Below are 21,927 nucleotides of genomic sequence, written 5' to 3' on the forward strand. Positions count from 1 at the left end.
GTATATACGCGTATATATTACAATTTATTAAGCATTCAAATTTTACGGGATGATTATGGTTTGGAAATGTATTTATTAGTACTAGTTTATTAGATGATAAGTAATATCCTCTGCGAGTTTCAATTTTCATATTTTTATACTATTGAAATTTATTGTGCCTTTTCAGTATTCACATGTTAACGAACTGAGATGGATATTCTAATAGAATTCTTTAAAGCAATTTTATCGATACGTATAGATTCAACCATATTTCATCCTATAAATATTTGTATGTTACAATACTAGAAAATATTTGCAAGTATGTATATTCGAGTTATTGCTTTGTAATAAATTGAATCGTTTTTTATGTAATTTCACGCACTATAGTCGACTATTCGACCACATGTTTACAATTACTTTTTAATAAAATGTATATTTATATATATGTATATATATATATATGTATATGTATACATATATATACATGTATATGTCCGATGGAAATGTTTCATGCGTCTTTTGCACTAAATACTTTCAAGTATTAATTGTATGTATTACTGGTTTTAAATTGATTCAACGAAACTGTAAGAAATATTTATTAATTGTTATGTCTTATTAATTTACCTATTGCACAGAATTGAATAAATGTAGAAAAGTAGTTGTTCTAATACAACCGAAAATATTGTACTTCTTATTTTTCATTATTTATTCATATATATCGAATATCATATGCATATATTTCAAAACACCAACAATTCTATAAGCACTATAAACGATGAAAATGTGGCAGTACTTGCGATCATAAATCCGATCCAAGATTGCGATCGCTAAAGGAGTTGGAAAGGGGGGTACCATTGTACAGCATGTATTTACTTGTATTTGGTTCGATTGTAAAATACTTTCTAATTTTGAGGTAACATTTTTATTATCGTCATAGTTTTTTAACATATTGTTAACTTTACTGATAATTCTTTCATGCATTACCATATTTCATTTCAAATTTCGCCGCGCTTTTCAACATTTTGTAATCTCCTCGTTCAGTAGAATTTTACTGTGATTTTACGATTTTACCATGGATTTTACATGGATTTTACTTACAGATCACATCTGTGCCTATTTGTATACTCTATGGTAATATTTTTAAAAAAATATTTTTGCTAGTGGGAAAGTACCGACATTTTACGGCACTGATGTGTCTTACGGGGTGTTCAAGGTACCTGAAGGTACCCCATTTTGTCGAGAATTTTACTTTACTGAGGCTAAAAGCCGCGCATGCGCGAGAAATCTTGCACAATATCTCGTCACTGTCTATAATCTATAATCTGTATGATGCTTGGTTGGGTGCATTTTGAATGAGATCTTTGAATGAACAAGGATGTTTATGTGAGGTTATCTGTCACTGTGATGATGAATAGATATCGGTGGAAACTTCATCTAATGTTTTACTTATCCTAGATATCCTAGGAAGCATAAATGCGCATTGTACTGGTTTTAATCAAATTCTATAGAATAAAATGAGTAGCATCAAACTGGATGTACAGTGGTCTCCTATTCATGCGAATAAGTTCATTACCTGGGGCACTGAAATCTGCCTGTACGAAGTTACACAGGTCAAAGATAATATTAGGCAACTGTGTAAGTATATGTTGTATGTTTATGTTATTAAAAACAAATCTATTTTACCTGTAACAAAGAGATTATTCGGTAAAGAAACTGTGTTACTATTATATATGCGTATATTTTCCCAATAGATACGAAGATTTCTGATTCTACAGTAGCTCATTTACTTGCTACGAACACAAATCATCATTATGTTAAATGCATTGATATATATCCACAGCCAGAACCTGATATTTTGTTAGCTGTGGGACAAGCGAATGGAAAAATTGTATTAACTACTTTTGGACCAACAGTGTTTGATTCGCAGAGTCTTACAGGGAAAGAATTAGGTAAGTTGTTTGTGTTGTGTATGTATATATATATATACATATATATATATACTTTTTACATTGATATATTATTACAGTTCCAAAACATGCAAGACAATGCAACACTGTTGCTTGGAATCCCATAGATACAAACTTGATTGTATCTGGCTTGGATAAACATAGTAAAGAACATTCCATTTTATTATGGGATGTAAACAAAGGATTGCAAGGTTCGGAAAGAGTGCACCATCATAGTATGGTGCAAACAGACTCTATAAGACCTATCGCAGAAGTTAGCGTTTCTGAAACTATACATTCTGCTGCTTGGTTCAAACATGAACAGAGATGTATGGTTGTAGGTGCAAACAATAAACAATTGAAAATTATTGACTTTAGAGGTATTACACAAAAGACTTCATAGTATTACGATCTCTTTGTTTATTTGATAAAGAGTATATTGTGTATTAATATTTGTTATACTAGATTCTGCAAAGGTAGTAAATACAACAGCAACAAAAGCAGTTTATAATGTGTCCGTTAATCCACACAATAATTATCACTTAGTCTCGAGTGTGGATAATCAAATAACTATTTGGGATACTAGATGCTTCGAGAAACCTGTTTTGACTTTGTTGCAAGGTAGACAAGTTACTAAAGTTCTGTGGTGTCCAACTAGACACAATCTTCTGGGTGTTCTACAAAAAGATTCAGGTACTTTTATAAATATGTGTTTTATATATATATATAATACACATATACACAACAACACGCGCGCGCGAACACCCACACAAAGAAATTAGCGATAATAGTTCTATGGTATTTATTACTGTTTTGTTTGCAGTTACATTGCATTTATTTGATATTCAACATTGTGGTATCGGCGGAGGAGAAGATACTGAACCTGGAGCACTAGAGAGAACTGTTGCACCTCCTTGGCATAATCCCATAAGCTTTTCATGGCACCCGACGCATGTGAACAGATTGCTGGCTATATCGCAACAAGGTTTCATCAATAGGCTTAGTATTACCATCGAATTACAAGAGTAATCAAACAAAATTCATTAACTCATTGTTCATGATTTTTGAAGGACTGACGGATTATACTGTTTGCGAGAGGATTACGGTAAACTGGTCCACAAGATCTCACCTCGCATGGAATCATGCATCGAAATCTTTTAAATACATATGCAATAACGATAATATTTACAAAGCTCTGGATGACATTTCGATTTTAACTAAAACACGTGCAGCTTCGGAATATGGATTACTTGTAAGTGAATGGAGTATTGAATTGATCTCGTTCGTAAATTCGTGTATACATATATTGTAGTATTAATATGTACACTATACCCACACGTATCTACATACATTTACAGCCAGAGCTGGCTCAGAATGGTGAATTAGCTGAGAACGATACTCTCAAGAACTTGTGGCAGTGGTTGTACTTGAGTCGTTATTTGGTCGAAGATAGTACTATACCCAGCCCAGACAACAAACATCCAGGTGTCAGGTAAATCAAAGATTTCTTCAGTTTAGAGTTTCGAAGATTCTATTGAAAAGATAAAAGAAATTAATATTCATTGATATTACATAGAACAGTTTTGAAATTAGATGGCCAACAAGGGATTAATGGCGCCTTAAAATCAGAATTGATGTATTGTCCATGGTCGGATATAGGATCCAACCACACAGCAAAAATTTACAGGTATAATCACCGAAATGGCGATGCGTCGAAATTCACATAAAGTATTATACATATACTGTATTGCAGATCTACGGATAGAGATAAAGGATTACTTTTATGCGGTTGGAGGTTCGACAAAGATACCAATACCCCTTACGACAATTTGTTTTTAGAAAGGTTGGAAAGGGAAGGAGAATACCCAAGAGCAGCCGCGATAGCCGTATTTAATTTATGTTTGAGACAAGCCATAGAAATTTTAAATCGTGGAGCCAGTAAAATGTCGATGTCGACAAATCTGAATATTGTTGCTATGGCTTTATCGGGGTTTTCCGAGGATAGAAATAGCATGTGGAGAGAATCATGTTTAAAATGTAGATCTCAACTTTCGGATCCTTATTTGAGAGCAACTTTTGCGTTTCTAACGGCGGACGATTCCTATGAAAATGTTTTGGTAAGTAAACGTGAATTATTTGTCTCACGTCTCTTAAAGGGGAACGATCGTTTAAAATGGAGTCAGGTTTTCTAGAATGAAAATGGTATGGCAGTTGAAGACAGGGTGGCCTTCGCACTCATGTTTTTATCAGATAACAAATTGAACGAATATTTAAAAAGATTGACACAAAAGTTAACCGACGAGGGAAATTTATCTGGTTTTCTTTTAACAGGTTCGATCATTTTCTATTCGATAATTTCTACAATGTTCACTTGTTAAATGTTTATTATATGTAATTATGTGTTCAGGTGCAAGTCTAGAAGGCATACAGTTGTTAAATCGGTATTTAGAAATGACCGGCGACGTTCAAAGTTGCAGTCTCATAGCTATTAGAGCATTTACACCAAAATTACTTCAGGAAGCTCAAGTTCAAGTATGGATAACTAGGTATTAAAAGTTCAAAATGATTGCCGAAGAAATTCTAGATGAGAAGCAAAATTAATTGGTGTTCAAACGTAGCTATAGAAATCTTTTAAATGCGTGGAAAATGTGGACTCAAAGGGCACATTTTGATATTGCGATGCGATCTTCGACTAACGAAACACCTCCTCAACAAATATATGTTTCTTGCAACTTTTGTGGCAAAAGTATATCTGCATTTATGCAAGGTTTAAGTAGAGCAAGAGGACCTTTTGGTAGATTAGGTAGTACGCCAAACAAGTTGAAGGTAATATATTTCGGTTTAACATTCAATCCATAATAGTCTATGTATAACTGTACAACTGACAAGCTCTTGATACTTGAGATGAAAAAGCAAAGATTTTGGACGTTTTACGAGTAATGCTAATTTTTCAAAGTCTACTTAATTTTTAAGTAACCAGCTAATACGCGATCACAAAACGTGCAGAATCTTTGTTTTCTTTCAATACTTTTCTTTGTACTTTTCGATTTCCATTCAGATGTCTTCGTGTCCAAATTGTCGAAAACCATTACCAAGGTGTGCAATATGTTTAATGCATATGGGTACCGTAAGCGGACTACAAATGACTACATCCAATGTAAATAGAAACGAAGAATGCGATAACAAATTAACAGAGTTTAATAATTGGTTCACATGGTGCCAATCGTGCAGACACGGCGGTCATGCTGACCATATTACGCATTGGTTTCGGTAATACGATCACAATCATTTTATAGAAACAAAACTTTCGATATTTCCCTATCTACAGTAAATTTGTATGTTTTTAAAACAGCCAACATTCTGAATGTCCGGTAACATCATGTACTTGTAGATGTTTCTCCTTGGATGCATCGTGCAAAATAGGAGTAAGTATCGTATAAAAATTTCAAGAACATTAAATAACATTAACAGCTTTATTTTAGTTTTAAGGTTGTTATTTTGGAAGGTTTAATAGATTAAACTTAATGTATGAAAAGAACAACGACTGGCATTGTCTACTAAATAACATGACCATTTAATTTTATTATGAAAAAATAAGTATACTAAAAATAATACCAAACAGACATTTAAGTATATTCTTATAAAAACTTTATCAAATATTCGCTGTTGATGATTCTTACTTATATCCCTGTATTGTCTTCAGTCATTCTCCATTTTCTTGGCCCCAGTACATTTAATATAACCATCAAATCGTTATATTGTTCGGCATCTACAATCAAATATTTTGTTACGATCAAATTGAAATGGTAAATAGAAAGGAAAGAAAATGTAGAATATCTGATCTTACCAAATTTCTCTGTCATACTTGGTGGAAATAATATATAGTTGCTACACGCCATTGTAGACTTTGAATGTAATGTACCATGCAGTTCTACATATCCTTCTGCATTTCCATCGATTGGCTCTGGCAAAGTCACATTGACTTGGACACCATCGGTCGTTCTTATTTCTATATTCTTACTGTTTGAAGATTTCTATAATCGATTAGAATGGATAATAATGAACCGTTATATTGGGTTGAATCGTAAGCAACTAACAATAACGATGCGATTGGTTAGATCGAATAGCAATTCAAGTCTATTCGAAGAATTTGACAAATATTTATTATTGAGTATTCTGCAGGGACGTAGATTTAAAAAATGAAAACAAATAGTTTTGGTTAACCTAATAGTACCGGTTACACGACGCATCGTACAAGTCTGAGTCTTACTTTTTCCACAGTTCCAAGTAATATAACTTGTTCTCCGACATTTTGCGCTAAACGTCGGCCGTCGATACGTTTCTTTAACATTTTTCAGGTTATTTATCAACGTACTAAATAAATAACTTTCCTAACTTGTAACAGAGACCAACAATCTGTCAGAGAGAATGAGAGTTTGTTGGAGTTTGTCCTTCCTACTTGTATTGTAACTTGTAACTATTTACATATGTATTTGAGCGGCGATTTTAACCGGTAAAGTAAAATTCTCGATAAAATTGAGTACCTTGATCACCGAGTAAAATTTTTAAAAATTGTTATGATTTGATTGTGAAAAATGAATGTGTAACATGTGATTTGTGTATATTTTGTAACTCGTACAAGGACATGTCCTGGGTCTTTTTGTCCGGAACAGATTGTGTTTCGGTACTTTCCCGCCAATATCACTATATATACAGGGTGTCCCAAAATTCCTGCACATCCCGGAAATGGAAGGTTCTTGAGACCATTTCCGGGGATGTGCAGGAATTTTGGGACACCCTGTATAGATAAGTATATATATATACTGTTGCGATTACTGTTTTGGACGCGCATGTGCGAGAAAGCTTGGCCAATATCTGAGCCATGGACCCATGGACCTAAGTCTACTAAATAAATGTAAATGATCCAATGATCTCAGCACTGTTGTGAAAAAAGTGATAACTTTTTTAATATTGGTTTGCTACATGACGTGAAAAAGAAATTTTGAAAAAATTGCAATTGGTCGGAATTACAGATAAAATACAAAAAGTTGTTGTTTACAACTTCTTTATAGAGACCTATATTGAAAATTTAAAAAATACGTTTTGTAGATCTGTCACTCAATTATACATATTCTGAAAATTTCATTAAAATCGGTTAACATTGCAATAAGCTACAAACGTTTAAAGATGGTGAAAATTTCAGTTTTTCACAATTTTCAAACTACAACTGAAATCAATCGAAGCAGGATTTTAACGTCTTTCAATGCCTGTAGTTTTTTTTAATGAAATTTTCAGAATATGTATAATTGACACAGATTTACAGAACATATTTTACACAAAAAAAAGTTGTGAATCGCAACTTTTAGTATTTTCCCTACAATTCCGACCAATTGCAATTTTTGAAAAAATTTTAATAAACTAATATTGCCCTAACTTTTTAAAGAAGCTCGATTTTGAAATCGTGTAATATTCGTTTAAATAGTATAAAAATGCAGATAATTTCTTTTATGCTTATGTATACTTAACAATTTATTAACAAAAAGATCTATCACATTTTTAAGAAAATTGTACAATCTTTTATTTCACTGTGAAGTGAATCGTCTTCGCTATCCTCTTCTGGCCTAAAGTTACTCCATACCGTCAGTTAAATCATTACATAAAGTGGAAAGTATATCGTGTTTATTGTCATTTCAATCAGAAAGATGCCACAAATAAGTTGGTGAAAGTACCATAAATAAAAAATAAAGAAGTTTTGTAATTGGGCAGATTACGCGGCATCTTATTTAGGCAGCTCGAGTTTCTTGGTCGCTGCGGCGTTGACCCACAGTGGAGGGGATATTTTTTGGCATCCACCATGTAACACCTTTTTGCGTCCATAGAATATTTACTTTATTTATATCTAAGTAGTTTCTGTAAGGTTAACTTCTCTGCCTGCTCAAAAGTTTTACTCATACCAATTTGAACAACAGAAGAGGAAGTTATCACCCTGAGTCCAATTTACATTGATCATATTTTTGCGATTTGATATTAATAATTTTTAATGATACGTTCAAACTGTCGTTAATAATGGATTTTATATCAGTCACATTTTTCGTGCAATGTTCCTTGATTTCATATGCCCTTGTCAAATCAATTGAAAGTATTTCTATACATGTTGGCTAATGCAATATGATACTCCTTCACCATTTTCTGTTTTGCAGATTGAACAAATTTATTCTTAAATTAGTTGTAAATGTTTTCCATTACTTGATTTTTTTCTTTACTTTGTACAGCTGCATCCGATTGTAGATTATTAAATTCTACGTTCATTTTACAAAAAAATCTGTGTTTTTGTAACTTTTATCGACTTATAAAAATATTGCAAAATTTCTTTGGCTACATTTTGTCTGGCAGATTTCTTTGAAGCTGTAGAAACACTTCTTTGCACACAGTCCCAATAGTACAACAACAATAGTACAAAAATAGTAAATGTAAGATTATGAGCTTGTCTACTGACATCAACAACATCTAAACAGAGATCAGGCATTCTATTTTTGATTCCAATTTGAAAGTGTTTCTATACATGTTGGCTAATGCAATATGATACTTTTTCTGCCTGTTTTGCGGGAGTAACAGATTTATCCATTACTTTTCTAACAAAATTATATATCTAAGTAGTTTCTGTAAGGCTAACTTCTCTGCCTGCTCAAAAGTTTTACCTATACCAATTTGAACAACAGAAGGTGAAGTTGTCACCCTGAGTCCAACTATACATTGATCATATTTTTGTGATTTGATATTAATCATTTTTATGGATACATTCAAACTGTCTTCAATAATGGATTTTATGTCAGTTACGTTTTTTGTGCAATATTCCATGGTTTCGTACATACTCTTCAAATCAGGTATTTTAAATTTGATAGTATTTCTATACATGTTGGCTAATGCAATATGATACTCCTTCACCATTATCTGTTTTGCAGATGTAGCAGGTTTATTTTTAAATTTGTTGTAAATGTTTTCAATTACTTGATTTTTTTCTTTACTCAGCACAGGTGTATCCAATTGTAGATTTTTAAATTGTATGTCTATTTCACTTTTTTCAAGAATATGTGTGCTATTGAAACTTGTATCGACATTGAAATGTTGCAAAATTTCTTTGGCTACATTTTGTTTGGCAGCTTTCTTTGAAGCTGCAGATGCTTTTTTACACACAGTCCCAATAGTACAACTCATTGTAAATGTAAGATTATGAGATTGTCCGCTGGCAGCAACAACATCAAAATAGGGTTCAGGCATTCTATTTCTGACGCAGTATTCCTGTTTACATTCATAGTAAGTTTAAGTAATATTTGTTATAGCCATGACATTGCAATACTGTAAATAACATTTAAAAATGTGCTTACCATTAAGGTTCCCACATAATTTGTAAATATATCTTGTGAACTTGTGGGTAAAGAGCTTAAAGAATCTGATAAATTTGTGGAACTTTGTAAATTATGTCCTAAGTTCTTTTGTTCTGTTGGAAGCTTTAATGATGAAGAATGTAATATATTTAACGAAGTCAACAAATTTATCATTGCTTGTGCTGCATTTTGTTTAGCCTCTTTTTTAGAAGTACCAATGCCTTTCTCTTTATACTTCTTCCAAGTAACACAAATAACAAATTCGATTTGTTGTTCTCCCATTTTAGAAGAAACTTCTGTGTACACAGGTAGAGAATTGCCAGATTTCATAAGGCCTTCTTGTAACGCTGATACAGGCGTTTTTGCCATTTTCTTAGGCTATGAAAAACACGTGACGTGCAAATTGTTTCGCGGAACTAAAGAGAAAAATATCTAAGTACTGATAAGTAAACTATTATCCTGTTCTCTTCTAATACCAGTTGGAATTGCAGCAATGTTATTTAGAAAATGGGGAAGTCCATAATGTACCGTTTACGTCATCATTATACCAACTGCAAATAGCAGGAACTATGATTCTGGTATTTAATAAATAAGACCTTTGAGGGCGATTGCTGCCTAGATTGACCTTTATCTGGCGTTTTTGACTACTGAAAAAACCCGTGTTCGTATTATGACGAAATGAGAACGCGAATCCCGCACCCTTGCAATCTTGCAAATCGGCCGAACACCGGCCCGGCCGGCAGGCCCTGGGCTCGAGCCCCCTGCAGGTGAAATTCGCGCCATTTTGTGCACAGGGGCCCGGCTAAAATCAAGCCGGTGTGCTGTCTGGGTTGGCTCTTGAAACTTTATATGTAATCTTTATAAACAACAAAATTGTACGTTTTTATAGAAGAAATTTTTTTCTGTACACTTTTTCCAAAAAAAGGCTCTGTACGAAGATGCGGAAAAATACAGAGAATATTTCAACATAAAAATGATCAAAAAATATTGCTTCTTCGTCTTACGAAGTTGTAAGTTCATCGAAAAATCAAGCTGCTTCGTCTAATCTCTGTCTTTGGATCGCTGTATACTATATACATATATATATATATATATATATATATACCATAGACATATAGAGATAGACTGCGCGGCCTGAACGAAGCGCTGCAGCCCACAATGGCGGCGTGCGAGACAGAGAGAGCATTAGCCGGGGTCCATAGCGCTCTCTTTCTAATTGATGTGTCGACACATCATATAGAAAGAGAGCGCTATGGACCCCGGCTAATGCTCTCTCTCTCACTCTTTGTACCGCGCGCCGCCATTGTGGGCTTCAACTCGCCCATAAGACGGCGCAGTCTATCTCTATATGTCTATGGTCGGTACACGGTGCATTATAATGCACCGTGAGTCGGTATATACACCGACGAGATATATATATCTCGTCGGTGGTATATATCATAGACATATAGAGATATATACCGACTCACGGTGCATTATAATGCACCGTGTACCGACTGATACCGACCATCGCGTCGTGACAATGGCGACATCTCCTCACCATGGACACAAACAAATCCGATATAGCATTACTTCTCCCCTCTACCTCTACTACTCCGTATTATCTACGTCACCGTTGTCGTTGCCGTAAGCGGCCATGTTATCCCTGCATCTGGCATCCCTAAGTAGAAGTGTGGCACTGTAACAGTAACAGGCATTTGTACGATTACACAAAGTTGTCGGTACATATTTGATGTTTGAAAAATGAGTCGCAGAAGGGTTCACGAAGAAGACGATGGATACGGTAAACTTATGCATTTCATTTGTACTATTTCGATACAACTTCATAACTTTAATAAATATCGAATAAAATATAACTAAAAACAAATTTTTTAACTGTTATTTTGTCGGTCGACGTATTTCATACGTTTCTTAATAATTGAAACTTTTCTAGAACGCGCATACAAGAAACGCAGAAGGGTATCCGAGAATCAAGAGATAGAAGATCGACTCGAATCTCTTATTTTAAGGGTCGGAGAGAAGTCTACATCGTCTTTGGAGAGTAATCTCGAAGGTTTGGCTTCTGTATTGGAAGCCGATCTTGGATTATTTCGTAGTAAAATACTTAGGATCTTGACGGAATGCGCGATCCGAATGCCAGAGAAATGTACAATATATACTACTCTGGTTGGATTGCTGAATGCGAAAAACTTCAATTTTGGCGGTGAATTTGTCGATTATATGGTGAAGAATTTTAAGGATGCGTTGAAGGCTTGCAAATGGGACGTAGCTAGATACTCGCTAAGGTTTCTGGCTGATCTAGTAAACTGCCATGTTTTATCTTGTGGGTCTCTGATGCAGTTGTTTGATAACATGTTAGACGCTGCTAATGAAGATGGTGTACCTCAAGTAAGACGTGATTGGTAGGTCAAAACAATCCTTACTTGGATAAGAGTACATAATATTTTAATTTGAAAATTTTTTAAATCATTTAAATTGTACCTGATAGGTATGTGTATGCTGTACTATCGACGTTACCTTGGGTCGGACGGGAGTTATACGAGAAAAAAGAGCAAGAATTAGATCATTTGATGGTAACGATAGAAATATTTTTAAACAAACGAAGCAAGAAGCACCAACCAACTTTGAGAGTTTGGTCGAGCGATACGCCGCATCCCCAGGAAGAGTATTTGGATTGTTTGTGGGCTCAAGTACGAAAACTTCGACAAGACAATTGGGCAGAAAAACATATACCTAGACCTTATCTAGCATTTGATTCGATACTGTGCGAAGCATTGCAACATAATCTACCAACGATAATGCCACCGCCTCATCACGAATCTTATTCTTATCCTTTACCTACGGTCGTTTTTCGGATGTTCGACTATACAGATTGTCCAGCCGAGGGCCCTTTATTACCTGGTAGTCATGCTATAGAAAGATTTCTCATAGAGGAGCACTTGAGACAAATTATCAATAATTATTTTTTCGAGAGAAAAGATTGGTGAGTGTATTCTGTGTACTCTGTTGTCTGTTGTTCCATAGTATTCTATTAGTATTGATATACATATAATAGAAGTACATGTGTATATTACAGCGCAGCACAACTATTGAATTTCCCATACAAAGCAAAAATACCATTAGACTACTGCATTGTGGAAGTTATATTTGGTGAGTTATTCAGACTGCCAGCACCGAAAAATTTAGAAATTTGTTACGGATCGATTTTGATCGAACTCTGCAAGCTACAACCATCCACTATGCCACAAGTGAGAAATTTTGAAAGTTTGATAAACGAACGACTAATTTTATAGAATTTTCATTCGTTATTCATTGTAGGTGTTGGCGCAAGCGACAGAGATTTTATTTCGTCGAATAGATAGTATGGCCGCTACTGCCTTCGATAGGTTTGTGTGGTGGTTCGCATACCATTTAAGTAACTTCCAGTTTCGCTGGTCATGGGAGGATTGGGATTCATGTTTACAACGGGATCCGGAACATCCGCGACCAAAGTTCATTCGCGAGGTGCTTCTCAAAGCTTTACGGTACAATATTTTTCTTATAAATTAATAATAGTCAAAAACAAGCCGCCAGAGACCATTCAGTGGTATTAAACCTAATTATAAAGGAAATTTATTGTACATTAAAATAATCAACAGACATATACATATATGTTTAGGTTATCGTACTATCAGAGAATACGAGATATGATGCCAGAATCGTATGCTGAGTTGATTCCACTACCACCAGAGCCTATTTACAAGTACACCTCCGAAGGAGCCAGTGAGTATATTACATTATTGCAAAGATATGGTGTGGCCAAGTAATCTGGAAATCATCTGGTTCGAAGATACCATGGTATACATTTCAATTTGTTCCAGGCTCCCTCCCTGGCACAGCAGCGGCTCACGAATTAGTTGTTTCTATTAGACGGAAGTGTACACCGGAGGAGGTATTGAACGTGTTGAACACATTGCCAGGTCCTAGAGAAAACGAAGAGACAAATAATTTCAGTCCATTGAAAATTGATGTTTTCGTGCAGACTTTATTGAACCTAGGATCAAAGAGTTTCAGTCATAGCTTTGCAGCTATAGGAAAATTCCATTATGTATTTAAGGTAAAACGTCGAATCGAATCGAAAGAGAGGGAAAGAGTGAACGTTTTCATTTGTCTAGGTACTTGCCGAGACGGAAGAGGCTCAAATATGTATTTTAAGAAATATGTACGCATTATGGAAGAATCATTACCAGATGATGGCGGTTTTAACCGACAAATTGTTAAAGACTGGCATCATCGAATGCAGTGCTATTGCCAACTGGATATTTTCGAAAGAAATGGCACCCGAGTTTACCAAGTACTTACGAAATTTCTAGCCGCGGTAATATTCGGCTGAAATAATATTTAACGAGTTTAAACTAACGGTACTAATCGCAATTCGTCAGGCTGTACATTTGGGAAATACTTCACTTGACGATCCGAAAGAAGAACAAACATGTAACCAAGTTGAGCACGGAACTGGCCGAGGCAAGGGAAAAATTGAGACGAGCGGAAAGCAGATCGGGATCATCCTCGGAGGATGATGACAACAATAAGGATAGAAACAAAGAAAAGCCGTCTGAGGATGTTGTAGAGAGAATGGAAGAGAAATTAGAGGCGGCTCAGGCTGATCAGAAAAATCTGTTCCTTATCATTTTTCAAGTATAAATCACAAATACCTTTATGTCTTTTTTATTCGTTCGAAAGTATACGAAATTAACAATGTTAATTTGTTGATTCTTCAGCGTTTCATAATGATTTTGTCCGAGCATCTGGTGCGTTGCGATACCGATGGCATAGATTATAATACTCATTGGTACAAGTGGACGATAGGAAGGTTACAGCAAGTGTTTTTAACTGTAAGACATTCTGCTCGATAATTAATACAATTTAACAAGATAGCTATAGCCGTATTGATTGGTGAATTTCCTTTCTGTTTCAGCATCACGAACAAGTTCAAAAGTATTCGTCGACTTTAGAGACTCTGCTGTTTACACCGGATCTGGATCCGCATATTCTCGACGTGTTCCACCAGTTTGTTTCTCTTCGAGCGTGAACGTCGGCTTCACTGCCGCTTTCACGACCGCTTTCAGCTGTTCCGGTCTTTAATGTAACGTGTAAGTTGAAAATTTGCGACTTCTACCAGGGGTCACGGTTGTATTTTACGGTACGCATTATGTTCTATAGTACATTATTAATCATGGCAAAAAAAAGTTCGTATTATCGGCGTTACAGTTAGCTTGATAACTGATGGAACGAGAACCTTTTTTTTTATAATCACACGACGAGTCGCACATAATATTATGTGTCAATGTTCACGGTTTTGTATTGCGATTTATTTCGTCGTGATGTAAATATCGGTACAATACATTTATTCGATTTCGTGCAAGCGTACTATCCGCAAACAATTTCTGGACGTTTTCAAAGTAAAGTTAACGTCATAGTAATAAAACATAATGTAAATAGAAGTTTGGAGGTCACATGCTATACCATTTGATTTTATTACTACATATACATTATATATTATACATTATCGGTGTATTGACTAGGCAATGCCGAATAATAGAAGCTTATTCGATAAATCTTACTCGAGACAACTCTCTGAATACTTTACCCCTTTCAATCGTTCATTGGCTATCCTTACCTTCGCTCACAGCGTTGACGACAACACCGCGAAGTACGATACAGCCAGGCGTGTTGCCTGAAAACAGATTTTCGTTTAATCAAATTCGCGATTAGTATCGTATAATAGTACAGTTTTTGATAGGGCTTACTCCAGTGCCTTGTTGTGTTCACCGATACAGTGTACAATGTCTCGGAACACTTCTGGTCTTTTGCCGTAAGTTGCATGACATCAAGATTACGCGACGCCTTATCTTGATGCAAGATGCTCTTATTTATAATGTGCGCTGTTCTTAGCTTGAACCTATTCAGACGGAGACCGTGATCATTCGAGAACGATTTTCGGACACAGATCGGAAAGTATCGAGGAAATCTTATTTCAAGTATGTATGTAAGTACATATTCCCCAAGAACGTAGGAGAATGTAGTCTAAACGGCCATATAACCAACAATGGTAAACAGAATGCAGCAAAAAAGTTCGTAGTCTAACGATTATGAATTGCTTTGAATCGATGTCTTTCTGGGGTAAGAATTGTTAAAGGAGTAGACTCTTTTTCCAGAATTGCAAGGGTGCGGGATGCGCCTTCTCATTTCTCGATAATTCAAGCATGGTGTTTTTCAGTAGTCAAAAGCGCTAGATAAAAGATCAATCTAGGCCGCAATCGCCCTCAATAGTTCTGTTTTTGCGTTTACTCAGAATATCAATCTACAATGAATAAATAAAGACAACATAATAAAAAAGCGTAACTGCGTATATATTTATTGAACCACCAATTGTTTCCGACCGTCCGACTAGTAGTAGAAATATACTACTGATTTGGAATTGTGTAAAAATAGCGAGACTTTGAAAAACAAAAATTTTCGGTCGTCTGATTCGACGTTGAGTTGTACTATTGAATTTCGTGCCACCTCCTTGGCTATCATATTCTCCTAATCCAAAAATTAATTTTCGAAAGATTTAGGCTTTTCACTAGAAGAATATGATAGTAAAGGAGGTGGCATTAAATTCCCGCGCCACCTCTTTTACTATGATATGAAAAATTTGTATCTATACAGAATTTTCGAAGATGTTAATCTAATTCTACTATCGATTATTCATATACAGGAGGGGATAAAAGAACACATTAAACTTGTAACTAATATTCTTTATTTTTCACCAAAAAAAACTTACAATATGAAACGTGTAAATATCGTGATGAGATGAGAAGGTCCCTGGAAGCAATGCGGTAGATACGAATGCGCAGCTGATTGGATCAGACTGTTGTAAATGTCACAAAAAGATGTGTTGGAAACACATGAAAACGATATGCAAAAAATGTTTTGATGCGGCAGAAAGCACAGATGACTGGTGTAATATAAGTACTATCTTTAACCAATTATATAGATTTCTACATTCTATGGAGTACATCTATGGTATAAATCTATTTTATACAGTCATTTTAATAAAAATATAATAAATAAATGTTACAGTAAACATAATACATTAAGAATTGTTTTGGAAGTTCACGCGGGCACTGTCGGGTACTATCGGGTACTATCAGGTACTATTCATTGAGCGTTTCTCTGAACCTTTGGAGTATACGTTCCGGTGGAGATGTTTTAGCAAGGTTTTTAGAGTATTGAAAGGTTTTCTTCACGGGAGTTTGACCTATAATTTTCGATCAGATTAATAAATAATCCTTTAAGCATGAACCAAGAAAAAAATGAGGACGTACCTGTAGGAATATCACGATACAAATCTTCGACAAAGAATTTTTCAACTCGATCGCGGATCGCTGACAACTCCGCAATAATCTGATTGTTTGTGTCTCCAAAATTTAGATTTCCAGTTTCCAGTGTTTTATTCATTTCGCTGCAAGCTCTTACGAATGCTGTTTTTAAACTGTTTAAGGATCTCGTACGTTCATCGCCTGCGTTATTAACTACCGTACATACATCCTATATATTATAAACATGAAAAATTTAGGATAAACAACAGTGGTATACGATCAGATTAAATTTATACAGCGTTAAAGCTTACATTGATTAGTGATAAAATGAGACTGTTATCTTCGTTCATTTTTCGTTGTATCTCTGTCATACTGCGTTTCACGCAATTCTGGTACTTCGTGAACGTGTCACAATTATTTTCTAAACTTGCTTGGAGTTCGCTGATAAGCGCCTTGGCTTCAGCAACTGAATCTTGCGATATTCTCCTCATCTATATATAAAACAGTTTGAAATTATCCAAGTAAGAAATGCAAAGCTAACTACAGATTACCTATAGATTACCTTCTCTGTTTCTTCCGAGACCGTTTGTTTCATTATTTGCAAGTCATTCTGAAGTTTTTCTTGTATACAATTTTCTTTTTCCGCTTTTACTCTACATGCATTTGAATGTTCATCATTTATAATATTACACGTTTCATCGATGTTGCTCAATGTACCGCAAATTGATGAATGATTTTCGTTATCTTCAGCTTGCATCTGACAGAAGCTCTCCTGTAATTCTTCCATCATCTGTAAGTTTGAAGCATTCAAAACATGACACTTCATCAATTTCATAAAATACGTACCTTCGCAAAGTTACATCGCATCTGCATAATGCTACTTTCACTTTGTCGAATGTCTTCAACATTCGTCCTGATATCCTGAATATTACTACTTAAAAGGTCGCGCTCGTTCATCGATGCCTGCGAAATTAAACTCATAAATCTCATAGCAGTTTGTGTTATATTATCGATCTTTTGAGAAACGCTTGTTTCCAAATTTTTCAAGTTTTCGGCTATTTTGTTGTCTATCACGTTTTGTAATCTCTTTGCTTTGATGGAACAATCGTTGTTTATGCTACACTGCTGCTCGGTCATGGTAGCCACATTCTCAAGTTCCTTTTTAAACAATTCCTGGTACCTCGAGGGCTGGAAAAAGTGCATAATTGTAATTGTCTAAAAAACCACATTTTCAATAATCAAAAACGTGTGAATTCCATTTGTTTAATCGCTTACAGAATCTTCTGAATGTCGTGCTAATTTATCAGTCGAATTTTTCATTGGATCAACAAAATTAATGGAAATATCTTGAATAGATTTGTCAATGTATTCACCGAGTGAAAGTGCTTGTTCATCTAAAAACAGACAAAATTAATTCCAAGCTGCACCTCCTTCCATTATAAATAATACTTACTAATATAGGAATTCAAAGATTGACAGAATTGTGTCATTTTCTTTGTATGTGTTGAAAGATCGGCTTCAACTTTCCTGCAACGTTCTTTTACATTATGTTTAGTTTGTTGACCAAGAGCGCTATTCCGTTGTCCTATTTCCCTGTGAACACGTGCCATTCATTTTTCATGTGTTACTACGGTCATTTGCATTCCGAGTTTCAAATTACAACTTACATTTTTCGAAAAATTTTATCGTGGAGTTTATGCACATCCGTAGCGGCTGTGTCAACGACTTCTAAAACTGATTCCACTTGCGATAGAAGGACACTTTCGGTAGACGCGTGCTTCTCCACAAGGTGCTTTTGTTCTTCTTTCTCTTGTTCCGAGATCGCCAAACGCGATGTTGCATTCATTAGCGTGTGCGTCGTAGTTTCCAATTGATTTTTTGTATTCAACAACTCATCCGCTTGCTCAGAATTTTTCGATTTTAGATCGTTAAATATTTTCTGCAATAACAGATACGGTGAACAAAGAATACTGTGTGGTATGCCTTTATTATTCTTCTATTTACCTCTTTGTAATGCAAAGTGTTCTCCAGCGCTTTAATATGATTTAATTTCTCCTCTATCTCTTTGTTCTGAAAATCTATCAACGACTGCATCTCATTGTAATTTTCCGGATCCAAATATACGCCATTGCGATCGCGGGTTGCGAACAAATCTTTTCTTAATTTTTCAATTTCCTCCGTATATTCTTGAAGCAACGCTTTCTTCGAGAACTTTTGATTAATCTCTGGCCGGTTCGTGATATTCTTCGCCCGATGCGCATAGTCTAACGTGGACAATGTTTCTTCAAGATTCACGCTAGCAGGAGACACTGTAGCGATTATAGAAGTCCTTGTACGACCACCCAAAGATTCTTGTAGCAGTCGCGTCAGCTTTGATTCTCTGCACATTTCAAGAAATATAATGTATATCATAATATGAGGCAGAGGCAACATTCCGTTTCTATTAGTGGTGTGCGAGACTGGATCGGGACGGAATCTTGAATCTTTTGGGATTCCTGAGAATGTTCGGACTTCCCGAGAATGTTTGGATTTCCCGAAAATGTTCGGGATTTCTTACTAAAAAGCAATATTAAAAGATTTCGTATAGTATCAGAAATCCCGAAGATTCATGGGAAACCCGAACACCCCCGGGAATCCCGAATATTCTCGGGAAACTCGAACATTTTCGGAATCCCGTCCCGACTCGATACGCGTCTTCCCATCCCGTCCCAAGCTTCGGGTTTTGGGACTTCCCGGGATCTTGCACACCACTAGTTTCTATAGTAGAATGCAGTACCGGTAAGGAATATGTGGAGTATTTTCTACGAGCGCTGTTATTACTCGTCCCAGAGTTAACAGTGATTGATTGATGTTGCCTGCTTCCCGTGCTCTTTTATCCACGGCTCCAGATCTTCCAATATTTTCACTACCTGCTAAATCAACTAGATTCAATTTCCCTGTCTTCAAGAGTTCTTCTCCGTCAACGGTGTTCTCTTTTATGTGAACAGTGATGGAAAATATTGTATGAGATCGACTGAAAATAAACAATGAAAACATTAGACAAGCAGAAATTCTACATAGTTAAATCTAATACAAACCTCGAATTGGCGTTCATCAATGTAGCTGCTGTCTGTCGTTTTTCTGATCCTTTTTGAAGGATTGTATATACATCGCTCTTATTATATATAGTCACTTCTTCCAAACCGTTTACTATTACCGCTCCCTTTTTGGTGGAATCTTCGAATATCCTTTTCAAACACCACAGACAAGATATTTAATCAAGCAAAAGCATTGAGAAATATAGAGAGCCCAATTTTTTTCTTCAAGCAATGAATTTTAATGAATAAGATATTTTCCCTTTTGTTCGACGATCTTTTGTCCAAAAAAATAAATAAGGAGATATCTTATTGATTAAAGTCCATTGTTTAAATAAATAAATTCGGTTTTATTTCACCTTGAAATACCGAAATTACTTTCTTGTCAACCAAATACATAGTTACCTTATTTTGGCAGCCCCAGTGTTCACAGACAATAAATCATATACTTCCTCATTATAGAGTTCTAAGAAGCTAACTCTGACCGAGTATTCTTGTACCCCCAAGATACGAAGTTCGTCGAACAAGTGACTTAAAGAGCGTGGTATAAACCCAGCATTGGTATCCTGTATACATTACACAGATGTTGTACAGAAATTTGTAATGAAAAGGAAGACAGTGGATCATTTGTATTTACCGCTTGCCAATTTAGCACTGAATTAGAATTATCGAATGTTTCCATGGTGAATGTCTTTCCAGTACCTGTTTGGCCATAAGCAAGTACTGTGCAATTGTATCCAGCCAAGACTTCTTCCAGCAATGGTCGGACGACTGCATTGTATACTTCGATCTGAAGATTTATCACGAATCACTGAAGTATTATACCATCAATAAACTCCGAATGTTTATGCAAAATAAAAAGTTTGTGCATTAATTGCAAGATGCAGGGAGCAGCTCCCAGTGGCGCACCCAGGGAGGACCAGGGGGCCAAGTCCCCCCAAGAAAAAAAATGTTTAGCTTCTAAAATTAAAATCACGAAATAGCCCTGGGTCCGTTGACAGATATTTTGGCTAAAAACAAGGTCATCATGCAAAACTCGTCCCCCCCCCAAGGTCATCACGTCAACACGCACCCCCCCCCCCCAAGATTAAATCCTGGGTGCACCACTGAGGGAGCTGAATATAAATTTATATTCTTCATTAATAATTTTAATGTGGTGAAAATAATATATTAATACTCTTAAAGTCTTTTAATATTTTCACTATTTTAAATTGTACGTGCTCATTTTTGTTATAAATGCATAAACTCCGAGTCGTTAGACTCACCAACAATGTTCACACGATATCATTATCAAAAGTGTGCGGGCATACCTGTTTCGAAAAAGCTCCAAATACTCTGTCAAAAGCGAATTTCTTCGTACGTTTATCGCACGGTTTCTCCCGAACGACTAATTCTTTGCTGGATGGTGTGTCCACCACTGTCACTGATTTACCAGCCCTTTCAGCATCGTTGATAGGTCTAATATGATACAAAATAACATTAATAATAACACTGTATTTTAAAGTAAAATCTGGTGAACGGCCAATAGATTGATGGACAATTACCTGACACGAACGAAAACTTGTATATGTTGTTTCTTCGTTTTCTTCCCGTTACGCGCATCATTCATCTTCATGGAATACATGTTCCACACTTTTCAATCACTCTCTAATTATTTCCGTTCGCTTATTCCTTTATTTTCCGCGAAATACCACGTTGTCTATTTCTCGTGTGGTATACCTCTCTGAGCCATCTGAGCTTACAAACTGTTACAAACGTTTTGACTTTTTGACCAGTTTCTTTAACCGTCGAAAAATTTAAATTGGCCGCTTCACGAAATTTACAACAGAGACCGCTTGTGTCGCGTAAAATATGTATGTAATATAATATCAATGTTTTTTTAAATATTGAAAGCATAAGAGTAGGAGGGGAGGAGAAATCTTAATAATTTTTGGATTATTCATTTATTTCATTGTTGATTATATATACACAATAAATAATGTTTTGATTCTCGAGTGACATTGTTTTGATTTTGGTTTCATTTTCAATTCCGTCTTCCAAATTACAAATATCCTAAGAAATTACATATATTTTAAATTATCTTATATATTCTCCTGTTTGTTCAAAGAAGAGTTAAAATGTTGTTCGATCTTTTGTTTAGTGATCGAAAAATCAAGCTGTTTCATAGTTTCATATTCTCTGTCAGTGTCTTTCCTGC

The 21,927-nt window shown here is 35.4% G+C and overlaps 5 protein-coding genes across 6 annotated transcripts; 2 read left to right on the forward strand and 3 right to left on the reverse strand.

The window, feature by feature from the left end:
- The first annotated feature begins 428 nt into the window (after nucleotides 1–428).
- Mio (GATOR complex protein mio) lies at nucleotides 429–5,584 on the forward strand. 2 transcript variants are annotated; one of them, XM_076435632.1, is made up of 15 exons: nucleotides 429–1,614; nucleotides 1,731–1,928; nucleotides 2,006–2,305; nucleotides 2,391–2,618; nucleotides 2,749–2,910; nucleotides 2,996–3,177; nucleotides 3,284–3,417; nucleotides 3,502–3,612; nucleotides 3,679–4,042; nucleotides 4,118–4,256; nucleotides 4,333–4,471; nucleotides 4,544–4,751; nucleotides 4,984–5,195; nucleotides 5,278–5,350; nucleotides 5,408–5,584. In XM_076435632.1, exons 1-15 carry the CDS (start codon nucleotides 1,494–1,496, stop codon nucleotides 5,411–5,413), a joined length of 2,577 nt encoding a protein of 858 aa, XP_076291747.1. In that variant the 5' UTR covers nucleotides 429–1,493; the 3' UTR covers nucleotides 5,414–5,584. The 2 variants fall into 2 exon arrangements, with proteins under 2 accessions (XP_076291747.1, XP_076291746.1); XM_076435631.1 differs by having other exon boundaries at nucleotides 5,278–5,584.
- Nucleotides 4,117–6,430, reverse strand: LOC143214501 (replication protein A 14 kDa subunit). The gene is made up of 3 exons (XM_076435663.1): nucleotides 6,196–6,430; nucleotides 5,773–5,959; nucleotides 4,117–5,694 (listed from the first exon to the last, which is right to left on the reverse strand). Exons 1-3 carry the CDS (start codon nucleotides 6,274–6,276, stop codon nucleotides 5,606–5,608), a joined length of 357 nt encoding a protein of 118 aa, XP_076291778.1. The 5' UTR covers nucleotides 6,277–6,430; the 3' UTR covers nucleotides 4,117–5,605.
- Nucleotides 6,196–10,371, reverse strand: LOC143214496 (protein Loquacious-like). Its single transcript, XM_076435645.1, has 2 exons — nucleotides 9,311–10,371; nucleotides 6,196–9,224 (listed from the first exon to the last, which is right to left on the reverse strand). Exons 1-2 carry the CDS (start codon nucleotides 9,677–9,679, stop codon nucleotides 8,550–8,552), a joined length of 1,044 nt encoding a protein of 347 aa, XP_076291760.1. The 5' UTR covers nucleotides 9,680–10,371; the 3' UTR covers nucleotides 6,196–8,549.
- A 541-nt stretch (nucleotides 10,372–10,912) lies between these two features.
- On the forward strand, nucleotides 10,913–14,912 carry Cbp80 (nuclear cap-binding protein subunit 1). The gene is made up of 11 exons (XM_076435633.1): nucleotides 10,913–11,093; nucleotides 11,244–11,712; nucleotides 11,799–12,293; nucleotides 12,387–12,558; nucleotides 12,629–12,834; nucleotides 12,969–13,072; nucleotides 13,171–13,406; nucleotides 13,465–13,643; nucleotides 13,732–13,987; nucleotides 14,071–14,184; nucleotides 14,268–14,912. The coding sequence occupies exons 1-11, from the start codon at nucleotides 11,054–11,056 to the stop codon at nucleotides 14,379–14,381; spliced, it is 2,385 nt and encodes a 794-aa protein (XP_076291748.1). The 5' UTR covers nucleotides 10,913–11,053; the 3' UTR covers nucleotides 14,382–14,912.
- Nucleotides 14,913–16,067: 1,155 nt separating this feature from the next.
- Nucleotides 16,068–21,530, reverse strand: LOC143214490 (kinesin-like protein Klp61F). Its single transcript, XM_076435624.1, has 15 exons — nucleotides 21,275–21,530; nucleotides 21,041–21,188; nucleotides 20,368–20,520; nucleotides 20,136–20,296; nucleotides 19,734–19,883; nucleotides 19,433–19,669; nucleotides 18,661–19,036; nucleotides 18,324–18,595; nucleotides 18,110–18,249; nucleotides 17,932–18,050; nucleotides 17,503–17,844; nucleotides 17,219–17,446; nucleotides 16,968–17,147; nucleotides 16,663–16,885; nucleotides 16,068–16,595 (listed from the first exon to the last, which is right to left on the reverse strand). The coding sequence occupies exons 1-15, from the start codon at nucleotides 21,352–21,354 to the stop codon at nucleotides 16,492–16,494; spliced, it is 2,913 nt and encodes a 970-aa protein (XP_076291739.1). The 5' UTR covers nucleotides 21,355–21,530; the 3' UTR covers nucleotides 16,068–16,491.
- Between the last annotated feature and the right edge of the window lie 397 nt (nucleotides 21,531–21,927).

This window comes from Lasioglossum baleicum, chromosome 12 (assembly GCF_051020765.1).
Source record: "Lasioglossum baleicum chromosome 12, iyLasBale1, whole genome shotgun sequence".
In the NCBI taxonomy this organism is placed as follows: domain Eukaryota; kingdom Metazoa; phylum Arthropoda; class Insecta; order Hymenoptera; family Halictidae; genus Lasioglossum; species Lasioglossum baleicum.